The sequence below is a fragment of the Halteromyces radiatus genome, assembly GCF_025201355.1.
Source record: "Halteromyces radiatus strain CBS 162.75 chromosome Unknown BX664scaffold_2, whole genome shotgun sequence".
Classification (NCBI taxonomy): domain Eukaryota; kingdom Fungi; phylum Mucoromycota; class Mucoromycetes; order Mucorales; family Cunninghamellaceae; genus Halteromyces; species Halteromyces radiatus.
Window position 1 is genome coordinate 944,620 of NW_026251688.1, and position 18,772 is coordinate 963,391.

Below are 18,772 nucleotides of genomic sequence, written 5' to 3' on the forward strand. Positions count from 1 at the left end.
TAATCAGCTTGGATAATGATTGATAATACATCTATGAATGACTAGGCACAATTTGACTAGTATCAAGGGTTGCTTACCAAAAAAAAAAAAAAGTTCAACTACCGCAAAAAAAACAAAAAGTTTCCATATATTTTCTTTCTTTTTGTTTGTTTTCTTTCCACCTTTTTCTTTTTTGCAAAAGCATAATGTTATGTAGTAGACCGTGGGGTCGCTATGGACTCTCTTTACAAAATATATCACGTCAGGCACTGTGTCGAAAATGGATTTCTTTGACAACGACTAGACCTCTTATATTACCACGACGATCCTTTATTGTCACTTCTCGAGTACAAGATCAACATTTGCATGGATATAAGGATGTTGATCGTTATCATGGTAAGAAAAAAGAAAGCCATCTATCTTCAAATGTTTTTATTCATATCTTTTTTTATTTTATAGGTCAATACCCAACTCGAACTCATATGTGTGGTGAACTTCGACCTAGTGATCAAAATAAACATGTTGTATTATGTGGATGGGCTCAACCCTCAAGGTAATATATATATATATATAGTTATGACATTTGTTTTGATATATGTCAAATGATATTTATTCTTTTATTTTGAATAGATCCATGTCTCAAGAGCTCGTCTTTCTACCTATTCGAGATGCTTCTGGTACAACACAACTCGTTTATCGTGCCGAACATTGTCCTCCAGATATAAAGACAACCATTCAACAATTATCAACAGAAAGTGTGATTTGTGTCGAAGGTATTGTACGCACTCGACCTGAAGGTACCATCAATCATCAATTACCAACGGGAGGTGTGGAAGTGGATATTCAACGTATTTATTGCTTGAATCCTGCATCACCTCAGTTACCTTTCTGGCCCTCTCAAACTCAACTGGTAAATATGAAACGAAAAGAGAAGTTCATCTAATAACTCTTTTATTATTATTATGGGTAGCCTAATGAAGAAATGAGATTAAAATATCGATACCTTGATCTACGACGTCCAACACTACAAAATAATATTCGATTGAGATCTTTGATGGCCAATACAATACGACAATATTTGATTGAACATCATCAATTTACGGAAATTGAAACACCTACGTTATTCAAATCGACCCCTGAAGGTGCAAGAGAATTCGTGGTACCAACAAGGAAACCTGGTTTGTTTTATGCTTTACCTCAAAGTCCTCAACAACATAAACAAATGCTCATGGCAGCTGGATTCGATCGATATTTTCAAATTGCTCGTTGTTTTCGGGATGAGGATTTACGTGCTGATCGTCAACCTGAATTTACTCAAATTGATTTGGAAATGAGTTTTGTTTCGGCTCGTCAAGTCCAACAAGTCATTGAAGGTATGGTGGCTGCTATTTGGTCCAAGGCTTTAGGGATTCAACTTTCAGAACAATCTTTTCCTCATATGACTTATCAAGAGGCCATGACAAAGGTAATCTATATATATATTCATAATATTTATTATTGTAATTGTTTTGCTCATCTTTCTTTTATATATATATAGTATGGTTCGGATAAACCTGATCTTCGTTTTGATTTACAGGTAAAAAAAAAAAAAAAAAAATCAATATGTATAAACTGATTTCCTATGTCATTAGATTCAAGATATGTCAATATGTTTAAAGGATAAGACAAAATCATTGGATTGTTTGGTAGTTAAAAATGGGGCATCACAATTGACAGGTGGTGATTTGAAATCATTGATCAAGGATTTAGAATTGACCGAAACAGAACAACAATTATTTGGATTTGTCAAGATTAATGAAAACAACATACAACAATGGCCATTGAAATGTGGAGGAGGATTGAAGCAGATGATGCAATATTCACAAGACACACAACAAAATATGAATACAACATTGAATGTGGAACCAGGGGATCTAATATTTTTACATCAGCGACCTAACTATCTCTATGTAAGTATTGTATTCATCTTGATTCTTATTTATTGATTTATTTTATTTTTATTTTTATTTTTTTTTAGGGTGGCAATACATTAATGGGACGAACAAGATTACAAGTGGCTAATCAATTACAACGAAAAGGACATCTGACCATCCCACATCATTTATTCAAATTTACATGGATTGAATCATTTCCTTTGTTTACACCTGATGAACAAGGTATTCGAACATGGCAAGCAACACATCATCCATTTACGGCACCTTTTGATCAAGATATTCCTTTATTGGCAACGGATCCAGCCAAAGTTCGTGGGCAACATTATGATTTAGTATTAAATGGTATGGAAATTGGTGGTGGATCTATACGAATTCATTCTCCTGTCATGCAAACTTTTATCTTTGACAAAGTGTTACAGGTAATATATATATTTATGTTATTGATGAATATTTATATGATGTTTTATTTTTATCTAGTTGGAAAAACATGAATATGAACGATTTGATCATTTGATTGATGCATTAGGTGGTGGATGTCCTCCTCATGGTGGAATTGCTCTTGGTTTTGATCGATTAATGGCGATTTTATGTCAAGCAAATTCTATTCGAGATGTGATTGCTTTTCCAAAAGCAGCAGGTGGAAAAGATTTTGTAGTAGATAGTCCATCACAAGTGACTGTATCTCAATTGAAAGAATATGGTTTACAAATACTAGATGATATCAAATAGATGAATAAAGTGTAGATTCCCTAATGATAATAAAATAGAGTTTTTTTTTTATTTTTATTTTTGGTATTTTGTATGTAATGTATTCGTACATATAGAAAAGTATTTACACTTTATTCAATAATAATTGACGGAATTCAAAGAATAAGATGTCGCAAAAATAGGAAATAAAATATCGTAAGGATAGAAAATAAATGACAGAAGAAAAAAAAATATAATTGTCGCATCATCAAATAGAGAATATAAGAAAATAGATATCATGAAAAAAAGACCAACAAAAAAAAAAAGGAAATCCACCAATTGAGTTCACCAAGTTAACATATAGAAAAAAAAATAAAATAAAAAATGAGTAATACTTATCCAAATAAAAATATTTCACTAGCTTACCATTTAAGTGTAATGTGATCGCCGTAGCGAAAGTAGGATGGCGATAACCATCCCGGAATTGTTGAATATAAAAAAAAAAAGGCTGACCGTAACCACGCAGATGCGCATTAGCGACCACGGTCAAGCCCAGAAAGCAAAAAAGAGGTAGATCAACGGAGAAACAGACAAAGATGCTTGAACTATTAAAGAGTACTTGTATAGAAAAAGATAGGCAAAAAAAAAGAAGGCAGATCAAAAAGTAAGCAGGTAGGCCAAAAAGATGAATATAATGTAAAGAAATAAAAAAAAAAGTTAAATCAAAGGGATCCTTTTATAAGAAAATGAATCACTCGTGCAATTATGAACTAATTTTAGTTGATAAAATGATGAGACAAGATGTAAGCGAGTTTTATCATCTTTTTTTAAATATTAGCAACATTTCTATCTTTATATCGTATCTAATTCATCATCGTTTTTTTTTTAGTATTAACAACATTTCTTTCTTTCTATTGTATTTAATTTATCATTTGTCTTTTTTAGTATCTACTTTATTATTTTTAGTATCTACTTCATCATTTTTTTTTCTTTTTTTTTTTTTTTTTAGTGTTAGCAACATTTCTCTCTTTATAATAAAGTTAATTATATAAATGTTCACATTAAGTTCTATTATTACAATATCCATGTACTAAGTGATACATGATACTGACTTGTTTTTGTCGTGTTTTAGTTTAATTACTAGATTTCTTTTTTTTAGTTGTTCTATTTTAAATGATAGTATGATTGTGCACAGGATACTTATTATTGCCATTTTTTAATTTCCATAGGTGATCATTATTATTATTATATTGATTTATCATGTTGGCTGATAAAAGAGTGTTTTGACATTTTTCAAAGAGAAGAAGAAAAGAAAAAGAAAATGCTGTTCTGTCAGAAGGTAACTAGAACGAAGTATTTTGTATTTTATCAGTAATTTGTACAGTGGCTGACTATAATCATCCATCATCCATCATCAATCATCAATCATCAATCATCAATCATCAATCATCAATCAATGACATACTCTACCGACATCTCTGGAGCGATATCTGAAAAAGTGGTAATGCGACATTCATTTTGGGAAAGTACGATATTTTATTTGATAACATCACGAAAAGCATTTTCTTGTGACCCGACAAAAAACCTTGAAAAGTATTTATAACTTTTATGTAGAAAATATATATGTGCGTTTTTTTTTTTTTTTTGTTCACCATCCAAATTAAACCAGGTAAGGTCAGTCTGTGTGACCCGAAAGTTGGAAAGTGGTGTATTGGCACTAAAAAGCCAAGATTTTTTTTTTTTTTTACATTTTTTTTTTCTTTTTCTTTTTCTCCTTTTTTCTCTTTCTTCATCTTTTATTTTATAATATTATGATGCAGTTTAATAGTGCAAATTTGACTGACAATGTCTTTCTTCTTGTCACTAGTGTCTTTTCTCTTGTAAATAGAATAAGTTTTTTTTCTTATCTTTTTTTTTTTTTGTACCTGACTTTTTTTTTCATTATTATTATTATTCTTATTATTTTTATTATAGGCTGCTTGGGTGATTTCATTTGGTGGATTATGTGCTCTTCGTGTACTTGGAAGTTCTTGGTGGATCATGATCTTTGAATTACTTTTAGTAGTCGGTATTATTTTCCTTATCTTGACTGATTCGTTTGCACAATATAGACTTGTTGTAAGTAGACTATTCTTTTTATTGTTATTATTATGTTGGGCTGTGCTTGTTTAACCACAAATCAAAAAAAAAATGGCTGATGATGATGTACATGGCATCTCTTGTTACACAAATATTTATTTGATTCCAAACATCTATTATAGGTATTGGCTTTCTTGGCTGTGAGTATTTCTTATTTGACTGGTGAATTAACTCTTGGAATTAATTTAACCAATGGATCTGTTGGATATTATAATCGAGGTGGCGCTGGTGGTGCTTATGTTGCTGGTTATATTATTTTGGTTATCATTCATGTAAGTTTTTTTTATTTATTTATTATTATTATTATTTTACTGATTGGCTATTTTGATGGGACATAGATTGTTTGGGTGTTCGTATTTGGTAGTGAACCTCATTCTTACTTTGGTCAATTCGCTCAACATGGTCGTAATAGTGTACAACAACAACCTCATGTCAATTCTATTCCTCCTGCTGCGCCAAACAACAACAATACCAATATTGAAATGACTCAAGATAAGACTGCCTATGAAGGTGGTGCTCCTCCTGCTAATCAATCTCCTGCCTTGACTCATCCTTCTATGGCCACTTCTCCTGTATTGGAATACAGTGAACGTGTTGAAGCTCTTCATGAATGTAAGTAATTATCAATGTTTTTATATTATAGGCTAATATTTTCAATAAATTTATATAGATCGTGCCAATCCCGAAGATCCAAGTGAACTTAGCTTTGAACGTGGTGATATTTTGGAAATTGTCGATCGTCGTGGTAATTGGTGGCAAGCTCGTAAGGCTGATGGTACCACTGGTATTATTCCTTCCAATTACTTTGCTTAGGGTTAGATTTATTTTATTTTTATATGTATTTTCTCATTAACCATCTATCTATTTTTATTCTGTATTGTTCTTTCCTTCTTTTTTTTTTTTAATACAAAACCCTCTTTGTTGTTATTGTTTCCATTATTATTATTATTATTATTATCCTTGTTACTCTCTATTTCTTATTACTATTATTCTTTATTATTCTTTATTATTTTCTTTGCATTTTATCGTCTATCCCTTTTTGTTTCTCAAATATAAAATAAACTTACTTTTTCACCCTTAATGAAATGTGATTGTTTGTCTCTTTGTCTTCTTTTTTTTTGTACTACTTTGATCATTATGAAAAGCATCTTCATTTATTCATCATTATCTATTATTATTAGTATCAACACCAATCACCATCTTCCAATTTAACATAGCCTTTTATGATCGAACTCTTCAATTATCATCATCTCCAATCATTCATTACACCATCATCTAATATGGAAACAAGAAAAAAAAATAGAGATCATCGCCACACATAAAAGACATCTCATTTCGTCGGGAAAAAAAAAAGTTTTACCGAACTCCTTATCACTTCTGCTGTTCCAGACCGTACATACACGCACCAAAAAAAAAAAAAAAAAAAAAAAAAAAAAAAAAAAAGAAAAGAGACAATTTGACACGAGCATACACACATAAGTAAATACACATCTATTTAAAGTATACAAAAGTAGGTTGAAGAGACATCAAGCCTTATTTATTAGGTGAATTAGGATAAGTTGAATAGACAATAAAAGGTAATAATCATGAGGGAATCATGAGGATATGAAGTATATTAAATGAAAAGAGGGATCATAATAGAGAATATAAGGTAAGGAAGAGGAATATACACATCGGTTGAATAGTAAAAATAGAAAGCTATCATATGAAGAAGAAGCATAATGATCCATGAAATCAATTCAAGAATCATAATGAGGAAGAGTAAGATTATACATAAAGATTTGTTTTTTTAAAAAAAAAAAAAAGGAAAGGACAATAATACAGATAGGGTGAAATCAACAAGTCAAAGGAAGTCGTCTATCGTCTTGTTGTTCGGTTAGTTCGGGAAACGATACATAGGTTTTTTCAAACAAGGAAAGATTGGCATTCATTTCTTGTTGCCGTAATATATCGTTGTCATTTTTGGTTCGTTGGGATGATGGTGAGAAAGGATGAAATAAGGAATGAATAAACTGATTGAGTACCATCTTTAATGAAGTCGATGAGGAGGAAGAGGCGGAATAAGACGATGATGAAGAAGAAGTAAATGACATTATATGAAAATAAAAAAGAAAGAAAGAAAGAAAAAGAGATAAAAAAAAAAAAAAAAGAGAGAGGATATTGTACCCTTTTCGGACCTTTTTTTCCCCATTTTTTTTTTCAGTTGTCCTAATTTGGTACTTTTTTATTTTAACACCAACGTGGATTTTGCTTAGCTGAACACAATGGTAACACTGAGACAATGATGAAAGAAACAAGGGGACAATGACCCAGGCCAATCTTACATTCATTCTCCGGTTCAGTAAGGAAAAAACTGTGTGACCCTGAGATGAGAAAAACAAATTCGCCGGTGCCCCTTTTTTTTTTTTTCTTTAGTAGTCAATTTGAAAAACTCACTAAAGGGCAATAATAATAAAAAAAAAAAAAAAAGGCCGAAAAGAGGAGTATCAATAAAAGATTGGGGATCCAATATTAAAATACATAAAGTTGGTTATTAAGAAAAAATATGAGTAAGAATAAAATATATATATATAAAAAAATTCTAATGTAATAAAAATAAAAAACAGACTAAAACACCTTCTTTGAGAATTTGCCGCATAACTTTTGAACAACATCCAAAGTTTGAAGAACTTCCAAAGTACCTTTCAATGCAGTGGTATCATGATAGTGAATATTATATTTCTTGCAAATTGACTTGATCATAGGCTTAACTTTTGGTAAATTATGACGAGGCATATCAGGGAACACCTAATTTATATATTTAAAAAAAAAAAAAAAGAAAATGAGCTATTGTACACATATTTTCTTTTTTTTTTTTATTATTATTATTATTTGGTTACTTACATGATGTTCAATTTGATAATTCAATCCACCAAAGAACCAATCACCAAGAGCACTCAAAGTCACAGCACGACCAGTGATGACTTGAATTTCATAGAATTCCATATCTTCAGCTTGTTCTTGAGAAATCACAGGCATACCATTATGATTCATAGCAAATACAAAGGCCAAAGCATATCCTGTCACAGCTTGACTGACCAAAAAGAACATGATCATATTGGTAAAACTATCAATAAACATAATAGTCCAAGTAGTGAATAAGATCCAATGACTGACCAACATGGAGCGTTCCATCCAATTGAGAGTGGCTGATTTGTTGAGAGTGCCTTGATTGAAAGAATACATTAATGATTGTACAGCCCAGGAGAATCGAGCAAATCCAAGAATAAAAAAGTAATAACGACTTTGATAAGGTAATACATGTTCAGCAATAAAACGAGAAATCATTCCAGGATTATCTTCCAAAGATCCATAAAAATTGGCAGTAGCAAATTCATCCCATAATAAAATAGGAGCTGTATCGATATCGGGATCATGACCACTAACATTGGTACTAGCATGATGGGTATTGTGTTTATTTTTCCACCTAAATAAATATATAAAGACAGATAAGTGATAAAAGTAATAATAATAATAATCATAATGAATACAATATTTACCATGAAAGAGAAAATCCTTGACAGAAACAACCCAAAAAGATCACCAACATATCATTCTTATCATGATCATCACTGACTTGATGATGACCAAAATCATGAGCCAGCCAACCACATTGTTGCCAGAATAAACCAATAATGACAGCAGCAGCAAATACAATAGGAGTAGAATGACCTCCAAAGTACAACATAGCCAAACCAACAGCACAAATAGAAACAGTAGAAAGGACTTTATAGGTATAATATAAAGTAGAACTATCAAAGTAACCCTCTTCTGTCAATTTGTCACGTAATTCTCGGATTTCTTGAGCAAATGCTTGAGAGTTTTGTTTTTCCTTATCTTGTGTCTTGTTCTTTTCAGGAGCTAAATCACCCACATAACAATTGGCCAATGTTTCATAAGCTGATTTGGGATGCATAGCGTGGAATACATCTTAAAAAAAAAAAAATTGGTCATCAAATAATTAATATATAAATATATTATTTTATTTTACCTGTAGCATCTTTGCCAATATGAGTTGAAATGACTTGTTCACCACCAGGATGATCAGCAATAAAATCAGTAATATCATATACTTTATTATCAATAGTCAAAAACTTCTTTTCTTCTGTATTGCCATCCTTATAAGCCTGTAAGGACTTTGAGAGTTCTTGTCGTTCAAAAACACGAATATCTAATAATAATAAAAAGAAACGTTCAATCTTTTTTTTTCTTTCATTTACCCCAACAAAAAAAAAAAAAGAAAGTGAATTACCAGTTGCCTGCCCTGACATTGTTTATATATATGTATATATGAAGTAAACTATATTCAAAACAAAACAAAAAAAACAGTGATTCTAAGGTCTAATATATCTATACGACCAATAAAATAAACGAATGAAAAAAGGAAAGAATAGGAAGGAGGGATTAAAAGAAAAGAAAGATGAGATACAAGAATTAAAAAAAAAAAGAAAATGATTTTCCAACCAAAAAGAAAAAAGTTTTTCAAGAACCGCCGTGATCCATTTTTTTTTGGACAAATCAATTGCACGCTGTTGATCAAAATCCAGGCAACAAAATAAACATATGATAAAAAAAAAAAAAATGTGGGATATCCTACCAAACTTTATTCAAACAAATTATATCCATTTCTTTAACAACAACCACCACCTTGTTTTTGTTCATCAGGAGTTTGAGATACCAAAATAGTTTGACCACCAGTAGGTTTGATAGCATTATTAGAAGATTCAAGTGCCTTGTTGGAAACAATTCGATAAATTTCTATTATATGTGATACAGTTTGCAGATTAGATTTAGTCGGACATTCCTTCTTCCCCACTCATCAATTTGTACACATCATCTTTTAAAAATGATGTAACTTTTTTTTTTTTATTACCCGTCAAAATACGTTGGAAGGAAAGATCAACATTGGTAGCATCCAAAGCAGAAGTTTCAATAAATGATAGTCCATTTTCAGCTAAATTAATAAAGAAGAAAAAAAAAGTCAAGTATATATATCTTTTATCAAATCCATCATCCAATTACCAGCAAATTGTTTAGCTTCATCAGTAGGTACAGCACGTAAATGTCGTAAATCACTCTTGTTACCCACCAACATGATCACAATATTGGAATCGGCATGATCACGGAGTTCCTTGAGCCATCGACCCACACTTTCATATGTTGATTGTTTGGAAATATCATACACCAATAAAGCTCCCACAGCACCACGATAATAGCTAATACATACATTTAATTTCAAATCTAATCACCTTTTTTTTTAGAGAAACTTACGCACTAGTAATGGCACGGTATCGTTCTTGACCAGCTATATATAAAAACAGTGAATTTATAATAAGAACCTGAATGGATCATCATACATGCATACAACCGACTTTTTTTTTTTTTATCAACATCACTTACCAGTATCCCAAATTTGAGCTTTCACAGTCTATTAAAAAAAAAAAAAAGGACATGAATATCGATTTTATTTTTATTTTATTATATTTTTGTATTCAGAAGAGATTTTTCACCTTGGAGTCCACTTCAATACTACGAGTAGCAAATTCAACACCAATAGTACTTTTTGATTCCAAATTGAATTCGTTACGAGTGAAACGACCCAAAAGGTTGGTTTTACCTAAATAGATATATTAAAAGTTACCAAACAAATATCAAGTTCTCTTTTTCACAATAATAAACTTACCAACGCCAGAGTCACCAATTAAAACAACTGCCAAAGAATAATGATGATAACATAAAATAAAAAAGATAACGTCAATTTTCATTTGTTTACCAATAATATATAGAGATATAGATATATAGATATAAAAAAAAAAGAAGTGTTTACCCTTGAAAAGATAATCGTATTCTTCGTCTCTGCTCATAGTATGGTCAATGGAAATAAGAGAGTGAGTATGAAAGTAAAAAAACAGATGAGAAGAAGGGAAAAGTGAGAAGTAAAAAAAAAAAGTTTATACGGTTTGGGTATATTCTAAACACCGCCTGTATTCTACTCTACTGAACAAGGTTTTTTTTTGGTACGACACTGCCTATCATTGACAAGATGGCCGTTTCATAATTGGATCAATCATTTTATTTGTACTTGTATGAAATAATACTAATATAATATAAACAAAAATATGTACAAAAAAAAAAAAAGGTATCTAAGCTTTGATAAATGGATTCCAACCGGCACGAAGTACACGAACAGCCCAAGCCAAACAACCAGCAAATACCATCAATACACCACCAAAGATAATAGCATGAGAATAAGTCGGGTTTCCACTTTCGCTATCGATCAACGCAGCACAAATAGGAGAACCAAAGAGACCACCAAAGAACCAAGCAAAAAATAAGAGACCATTACTAGCTTCAATCATATCCATACCGACACATTGAGCTAATACGGCTGGTACCATCACCATATAACCACCTCCAAAAAGTCCAAATGTTGCTGCAAATGCCCAAATTTCTGCTGAATTCGTTGCTGGTAACCAAAGTACTAAACACATCACACCCGTCATCATAATACAAATTGTACACATGTTGGCTCGACCAATATAATCACTAAGTGTTCCACTACCAATCTTGCCAATAATCATCACTCCAGATAAAATAGCTGATAAGTTGCTACGAATCCATCGATCCAAATGAAGATGATCCGCATATGCTTTATAAAAAAAAAAGATGATTAGAGAATAAAAGAATTATATATGGTAATACTTACAAGGTAAATAACTTGAAGGTACATTAAATGCAAAATTCCCAATAAGTTGAATACAAAATAAGAGACAGAATTGAACATTTTGAAATGGTTTCAAGTTGAATGATTGAGAGAATTTACAAGGAGGAGGAGGATTCAAAGGACGAACCACACATGCAGCAAATGAAAGTAAAGCCAAATTGATAAAACCAACAACACGTAAAGACCAACGAATACCTAAAGTAGAATTGATGGCTTCAACAATGTTGGACATGACAAGTCCACCGAATCCACTACCAGAAATAGCTACACCTACAGCAAAACCACGTCGTTTAGTAAAATATTGTTGTGGAGCACTAATACATGGAAACCATGCCAAAGAAGCACCAAATCCAGCTACAAAAAAAAAAAAAAAAAAAAAGATCAATATAAAAAGAAAAGAAAAAGAGCGGCCATTCAATCCATCTCCCTAGTTTATTCTACTTGCCTAAAACTCCTTGGGTTAACATCAATTGCCAAATCTAAAAAAAAAAAATAAAAAAAAAAAATAAAAAAAATAAAAATTAAATCTATATATTATATATGCATCCTCTATGTTCATTTACCTCATTAGCTATACTAGCCATCATCAATGCAATTGTATTACAAAGTACAGCACCAATAAGAATCCATCGATAACCTATCTTATAAGCTACATAACCATAAACAGGACCCAAGATCACAGCCATTGCTAACCAAAGACTACCAATCCATGATAAAGCATTCATTTGATTAACATACATATTTTTGTTATAATAATCTAAATAAATACCCCACTATCAACAACAAAAAAAAAAAAAAAAATTAAGATCATCCTATCACTAACCAGTCCAATCAAACTTACAGTATAATTATAACCTTGAGTACAAAATAAACCACAGAAACATCCGGCAAGGACCAGCCATGCTTTACCACCATCTAAAGTATTTTTATGATCATCAGGTGTAGTAGAGACTGAGATTTGATCTTCTTCAGTAGCACGTAAGGTTTCCTTTTGTGATTCTACTGGTAAACTTTCATTAGAAGGAGTTAAGGTATGAGTGGTATAAGGTGCTTTTTCAATCACATCCATGATAGTAAAATATAATAATAAAAAAAAATATTAAAGAAAAAGAAAGAGAAGTAAAACAAAAAAAAAAAAAAAAAGAAATAAAAGAGTGAAAATCCTTTCAAATGTTGAGATGGGTATTTCTGAGTTTGGGCATAACCGTACACTCCGAATCAATCGGTACATCAACAGAATTCTTTTTTTGCCCCTTGCCGTGTAACTGTGGTCATTATAAAAGGAATCATCATGACAAAGGTACAATAAACAAAATAACCATTCTTTTTGTTGATCCTTTTTTTTTTTTTGTTATCATCACTTTAAAAAGAAAAAAAAACAAAACGATAGCTTTTAATAGAACAATCGTTTTATATTGTTGATCTAATTATCCCCTTTTTAGTAAATAGGATAAGAATAGGTATAAAGTTTACGGTATATTTCTGAAAAGTAGAATCTTCGGAGTACAACATAAATTGAAGTATGATGTCAATCAAAAAAAAAAAAAAGAAACCTTGTACTATTTCCCAAGAGAGAAGCTTGACATCTTTCAATTCAAAGAAGTGAATTTATATTATAATGATTTTTGATCAACATGCAATAAGACAATCATTTGAAAAATAATATACCATTTATACTTCAATATCCGTAATAATAAGGTTTCCGTTCTAATAACAATAAAGAATCTTCTTTTTTTATTATTACTTGATATGAAAGAGATGAATCTAAAAGTACATAAAAATGCCAAATGTCTATACTAAAAAAAAAAAAAAAAAAAAAAAAACTATTCAGGTGTGGAAAGAGCATCATGTTCTTCAATATCAATAGCATCCCAAGGATAAACCAACCATTGATCCGCCATATTGACACCAACAAAATAATTCTTCATGATTTCATCAGGTAATTGTCGTTTCTTGGGTTTTTCCTTATTATGTAGTACAAAGACACCAATTGTAGTACCACTGCTTCCAGGAGCCATGCCTTGTCGTAATTCTTCAGCCAAGATATCTTTTTGAATTTCTTCCACAGCATAAGCCATCGTCATACGACTATCATCCACTTCATCCACAATCAAAATACGTCTACCCAAGAGTGAAGTTTCCGATTGAGCAAAGTTAAGCCATTGTGTCTTGGTCACTTCCACAGGACGGGTATCACCATTGGCAGCAGCAATTTCCAATTCTTCATACAAAGAAAGACCAATCACTTGAATAGGTACGTTACGACCATTCACCTTGTTCAAAAAAGTACGCATAAACCGTGCTGGGATCATACCTCCTGCTGCAATAGCAATCATCAAATCAGGCTTGAAATCTTCATTCAACCGGTGGCGTTTCACTGCCTCACGAATATCATTGTGAACTTGATTGTACCTATGAACCATGTTCAGTTAGAAAAAAAAAATAGAATAAACCTTTTGTTTTTGGGTAATAAGCTTACGTGATATATTTCTTGGACATATTAAAAAGAAGAAAAGAGAATGGGGGAAAAAGAAATAAACAACTTCCCAAGAAAAATTAAAAAAAAAAAACTTTTTTTTTTTCTTTTGTATCGAAACAATAAACCAAAAAAGTCATACTACTATTTTCAATCACCGCTCTACAGAGAAAAATGTCTTCTTGCATTGAGTGTCGTCTTTTAGGTAGATGATGCTGTTTGATAATACTCATAAACAATGCTAGTATTGATGATCGAGTTGATGATGATTGGTACAAGAAAGGATCAAAGACAACTTGATGACATATGAATGGATGATAAAGGTAAGCTATGACAAATGGTGGATGATGAAGATCTGGATGATAATACGAAGTTTTATGGAACAAAGATAACGATGATGATGGTGATGATACGTTAATAATAATGATAAAATAGTATTTGACAATTCATCTATATATATACCGATAGTAATGATAAAATAATCATTTAACAATTCAACCTATAATACCAGCAATTGAACACTAGATTTGTTTTTACGCTTCTTGATATTTTTGTAGTATGTACAAGGACAATTTAACAATGGATTTTTATATTGGATGTTTCGTAGTTCTATGATTCAGTCTTTTGTAAACTAAATGTACAAATCTCGGCAAAGGGCTTGTGAGACTCGGCAACATGAACATTTTTTTTGAAATGCCGCAGCCAACATAAAATTGTTTTTTTTTTCTCTTTTTTTTTTTTTTTTTTTTTTTTTTCTTTCGCAGAACTATATTGACATTACATTCATTATTCTCATACAAATGGCTTCAGATAGTCGTAGACGCTCACCTTCACCACATAAACGACAAAAAAGAACTCATTATAGGGATGAATCACCATCAAGACGTCATAAACATCGCCATAGCAGCAGAGATGAACGTCACTATCGTCATCGTTCTTCTTCTCATCGTCATGGATCTTCTTCAAGTCATCATTATTCCTCCTCACACCGTGACGCTGTAAGTAATAAGACTGAAGTTTCTCCTACTTCTTCTACTTCTCCTTCTCCCACACCTCACTCAAGCGAATCATCTCTTCTTCAACAAAAAGATGCTACACCTGGACTAGAAACTGATCTACAATCTAAAAATGTAAGTTATATTGATCAAATTGATATTCATTTACTAATTAATCGCTATATATTGTTTTTTTTTTATTATTCTTTATTTATTTATTTATTTATTTATTTGGTTTATAATGACAATATTCATACATAGGTCGATAGTGATTCTTCCATCAAAAAGGACCAACAACAAGAAACAAAAGAACAAGCTATGAAACGTGAACGACGGGAACGTATTGAAAGGTGGAAGCGGGAAAAAGCTGAACAACAGCAACAACAAATGCAACAACAGAAAGATTCGGATATTATCATGGAAGAAGCGACAACAGTTCCTCAAGTGACACAGTTGGATAATGTAGACACAACCACTATTCCTTCACCTTCCTCTACCACAACTGCTACTACTACAGATACTGATACGACTCCAGTGACGGCTCCTGTATCAGCATCACATTCTGCTCCTCCTCCTCCAGCAACAGCACCTAGAAAATTCACATTTGGAAAAGCAGTGAAATCAAATACAATGAATAATGGTACGAAAACAACAGTCTCCAACAATTTGAAACCTAATGGAATGAAAATTGGATTTGGTCTTGGAAAGAATAAACTTATGATGGGGACTTCTTTGGGCAAGAACAAGCCTTCATTGGGAACAAAATCAACAGGATCAACACCTAGTACACCTATGGAAGTGGATGGCTCAACAGAAAATGAAGAAGCGAATGATGTTGATCCTTTGGATGCGTACATGTTGGACGTAACAGCAGAAGCTCGAAAAATCAACGAAGAAGATCAGAAGCGAATGCAAGAATTGGAATACACAGATTCAAACAAACGCAATATTATAGAAGGTGAAAATGATGATACTCAAAAAGGAAGTGATGATGAATATGGTAGCGATCCTGAAGATATTTTAGCGTAAGTATCCAAAAAAAAAAAAAAAAAAAAAAAAAAAAAAAAAACTCATCTTTTTTTTTTCTTTTTTTTTAAATAGTATGGCAGCGAAAAAGGTCAAGCGAAAAGATTTGGCAGCAGTGGATCACAGTAAAATGACATATGAACCGTTCCGAAAAGATTTTTATATTGAACCTGCTGAATTAAGAGATATGACTCCAGATGAAGTGGATTTACTACGTGTGGAATTAGATGGAATCAAGATTCGTGGTGTTGACTGTCCTAAACCAATTCAGAAATGGACTCATTGTGGTTTACCTGTTGGTTGTCTTGAAGTCATTCGTAAACTCAAATTTGAAAAACCAACTTCTATCCAAGCACAAGCAATACCAGCAATCATGCATGGACGGGATGTGATTGGTGTGGCGAAAACTGGATCTGGAAAAACAATTGCCTTTTTACTACCAATGTTTCGACATATCAAGGATCAACGACCTTTAGAAATGGGTGAAGGTCCTATTGCGATCATCATGACTCCTACAAGAGAATTAGCAACACAAATTCATAGAGAATGCAAACCATTTTTGAAAGTGCTTGGACTAAGAGTAAGTATTTTTTTTAAAAAAAAAAAACAAGAAGTAATGGATATATTCAACTTTCTATTTATTTATTTATCTATTTTTTTACTTTTTTGATAGGCGGTTTGTGCATATGGTGGTAGTCCTATTAAAGATCAAATTGCTGATTTGAAACGAGGTGCTGAAATCATTGTGTGTACTCCTGGTCGAATGATTGACTTGCTCTGTGCCAATTCTGGTCGTGTCACCAATTTGAATCGAGTCACTTATATGGTGTTGGATGAAGCTGATCGTATGTTTGATATGGGTTTTGAACCACAAGTAAGGAATAAATATAAAACTAAAAAAAGCTTTACATGACTATTAAAAATCCACTTATTTTTTTTTTGTATTATTGTCTTTGAATTGATATAGGTGATGAAAATCGTAAACAATGTACGTCCAAATCGTCAAACTGTCTTGTTCTCAGCTACATTCCCACGTCAGGTAAGAAAAATAAAATCAAATCAAGATAGAAGAGGTGATTAAAGGATTTATTGATTTATGCATAATGCTATTTTTTATTTCCTTTTTTCTTTTTTAGATGGAAGCTCTTGCTAGAAAGGTATTGAAGAAACCCTTAGAAATCACAGTCGGTGGTCGTAGTGTTGTATGTAGTGATGTTGAACAAATTGTAGAAGTTCGTGAAGATTCAACCAAGTTTATGCGACTTTTGGAAATTTTGGGTCAATTCTACAATGTGGAAGATGATGATGCTCGAGTATTGATATTTGTGGATCGACAGGAAGCAGCTGATAATTTACTACGTGATTTGATTCGAAAGGGTTATTTATGTCAATCTTTACATGGTGGCAAGGTAAGAAGGGAAAAAAAAAAAAAAAAAGAGTTCATTCGATATACTGACTTTCTTTTTTTTTTCCTTGTTTTTTGAATTCTTGATTAGGATCAAGTTGATCGGGATAGTACTATTTCTGATTTCAAATCAGGGGCAACCAATATTCTTATTGCAACTTCCGTGGCTGCTCGTGGTTTAGATGTAAAACAATTAAAATTGGTGATCAATTACGAATGTCCAAACCATATGGAGGTAAATTTGATAAAAAAAAAAAAAAAAAAAAAAAAGGAAATATGTCAAATAACCCTATGTTTTATTAGGATTATGTTCATCGTGTAGGTCGAACAGGTCGTGCAGGCAACAAAGGTACAGCATATACATTTATCACTCCAACTCAAGAACGATATGCCATGGATATTTGTAAAGCATTACGTCTCAGTGGTCAAACCGTCCCTCCTGACTTGCAAGCATTGACGGATGAATTCCAATCAAAAGTGAGAAGTGGACAAGAACGATTTGCTGGTTCTGGATTTGGTGGAAAAGGATTAGAACGATTTGATAAAGATCGTGATTTGGTTAAAAAGATTCAAAAGAAGGTAATAATAATAATAATAAAGTGATAAAATATATATATTCTAATTGATTTCTTTTAAAAGGCATATGGTGGAGATGATCTTGAAGAATCAGATGAAGAAGTGGAATTAGAAACAACTCGTATTATACCCGGTCAAGTCAAGACACCAACCCCAGCAGAAGTAGATAGTACATCCAACGTGAACTCTGAATCTCAAAGCATGGCAGCATTAGCGGCAAAGAAGGCGGCAGAAGTGGCGGCTCGATTAATGGCAAATGCTGGTATGAATAAATCCCAAACAATGGAACAAGATGAAAATGAAGATGCTCGACCTGTTTATGCCGAAGAAATCAATATCAACGATTTTCCTCAAAAGGCAAGATGGAAAGTTACCAACAAGGTAAGTCTTTTTTTTTTTTTTTTTTTTTTATAATGGCTTCATTTTTTTTTTTTTATTTTTTTTATTTAGGAACAAATCTCACAAATCAGCGAAATTACTGGTGCAGCTATCACAACCAGAGGTACATTCTTCCCAGCTGGAAAACAACCTGGACCCAACGAGCGGAAATTATACTTGTTTATTGAAGGGGACTCTGAAATGGTATTGGAAAAGGCCAAGCGTGAAATCAAACGAATTCTTGAAGAAGCAACTGTGGCATCATTAGAAGCTGAAGCTAGAACTGGAGGTGGTGCTCCTAGTAGATATTCTGTTGTATAGTTTTTTTTTTTTTATTATTATTATTATTTTTTTGTCTCCCTAGTAGTTCTTTTTTATTATTATTATTATTATTATTATTAGTATAATTCTTGG

The 18,772-nt window shown here is 32.0% G+C and overlaps 7 protein-coding genes across 7 annotated transcripts; 3 read left to right on the forward strand and 4 right to left on the reverse strand.

Annotated features, from left to right (window-relative positions):
* The first annotated feature begins 148 nt into the window (after nt 1–148).
* Nucleotides 149–3,078, forward strand: BX664DRAFT_324141 (tRNA synthetases class II-domain-containing protein). The gene is made up of 9 exons (XM_051543774.1): nt 149–375; nt 439–532; nt 610–889; nt 950–1,444; nt 1,517–1,555; nt 1,611–1,928; nt 1,997–2,332; nt 2,391–2,750; nt 3,027–3,078. The coding sequence occupies exons 1-8, from the start codon at nt 186–188 to the stop codon at nt 2,640–2,642; spliced, it is 2,004 nt and encodes a 667-aa protein (XP_051402736.1). The 5' UTR covers nt 149–185; the 3' UTR covers nt 2,643–2,750; nt 3,027–3,078.
* A 1,297-nt stretch (nt 3,079–4,375) lies between these two features.
* BX664DRAFT_324146 (uncharacterized protein) lies at nt 4,376–5,814 on the forward strand. Its single transcript, XM_051543775.1, has 5 exons — nt 4,376–4,480; nt 4,575–4,718; nt 4,862–5,011; nt 5,078–5,351; nt 5,410–5,814. The coding sequence occupies exons 1-5, from the start codon at nt 4,412–4,414 to the stop codon at nt 5,550–5,552; spliced, it is 780 nt and encodes a 259-aa protein (XP_051402737.1). The 5' UTR covers nt 4,376–4,411; the 3' UTR covers nt 5,553–5,814.
* A 1,381-nt stretch (nt 5,815–7,195) lies between these two features.
* BX664DRAFT_324149 (delta-6-desaturase) lies at nt 7,196–9,262 on the reverse strand. The gene is made up of 5 exons (XM_051543776.1): nt 9,031–9,262; nt 8,770–8,949; nt 8,279–8,708; nt 7,623–8,205; nt 7,196–7,526 (listed from the first exon to the last, which is right to left on the reverse strand). Exons 1-5 carry the CDS (start codon nt 9,047–9,049, stop codon nt 7,347–7,349), a joined length of 1,392 nt encoding a protein of 463 aa, XP_051402738.1. The 5' UTR covers nt 9,050–9,262; the 3' UTR covers nt 7,196–7,346.
* BX664DRAFT_324151 (rab11 protein) lies at nt 9,263–10,696 on the reverse strand. Its single transcript, XM_051543777.1, has 8 exons — nt 10,606–10,696; nt 10,462–10,488; nt 10,289–10,395; nt 10,179–10,206; nt 10,050–10,083; nt 9,801–9,994; nt 9,652–9,732; nt 9,263–9,536 (listed from the first exon to the last, which is right to left on the reverse strand). Exons 1-8 carry the CDS (start codon nt 10,640–10,642, stop codon nt 9,409–9,411), a joined length of 636 nt encoding a protein of 211 aa, XP_051402739.1. The 5' UTR covers nt 10,643–10,696; the 3' UTR covers nt 9,263–9,408.
* Nucleotides 10,697–10,921: 225 nt separating this feature from the next.
* Nucleotides 10,922–12,227, reverse strand: BX664DRAFT_363902 (major facilitator superfamily domain-containing protein; the record flags this gene model as incomplete). Its single annotated transcript, XM_051548393.1, has 4 exons — nt 10,922–11,427; nt 11,485–11,856; nt 11,948–11,981; nt 12,066–12,227. The coding sequence occupies 4 exons, from the start codon at nt 12,225–12,227 to the stop codon at nt 10,922–10,924; spliced, it is 1,074 nt and encodes a 357-aa protein (XP_051402740.1).
* A 1,098-nt stretch (nt 12,228–13,325) lies between these two features.
* BX664DRAFT_382948 (phosphoribosyltransferase-like protein) lies at nt 13,326–14,042 on the reverse strand (the record flags this gene model as incomplete). Its single annotated transcript, XM_051549093.1, has 2 exons — nt 13,982–14,042; nt 13,326–13,914 (listed from the first exon to the last, which is right to left on the reverse strand). Exons 1-2 carry the CDS (start codon nt 13,999–14,001, stop codon nt 13,326–13,328), a joined length of 609 nt encoding a protein of 202 aa, XP_051402741.1. The 5' UTR covers nt 14,002–14,042.
* A 1,723-nt stretch (nt 14,043–15,765) lies between these two features.
* BX664DRAFT_257809 (P-loop containing nucleoside triphosphate hydrolase protein) lies at nt 15,766–18,679 on the forward strand (the record flags this gene model as incomplete). Its single annotated transcript, XM_051540520.1, has 9 exons — nt 15,766–15,998; nt 16,075–16,579; nt 16,673–16,873; nt 16,967–17,038; nt 17,136–17,408; nt 17,496–17,639; nt 17,708–17,983; nt 18,044–18,361; nt 18,431–18,679. The coding sequence occupies 9 exons, from the start codon at nt 15,766–15,768 to the stop codon at nt 18,677–18,679; spliced, it is 2,271 nt and encodes a 756-aa protein (XP_051402742.1).
* Between the last annotated feature and the right edge of the window lie 93 nt (nt 18,680–18,772).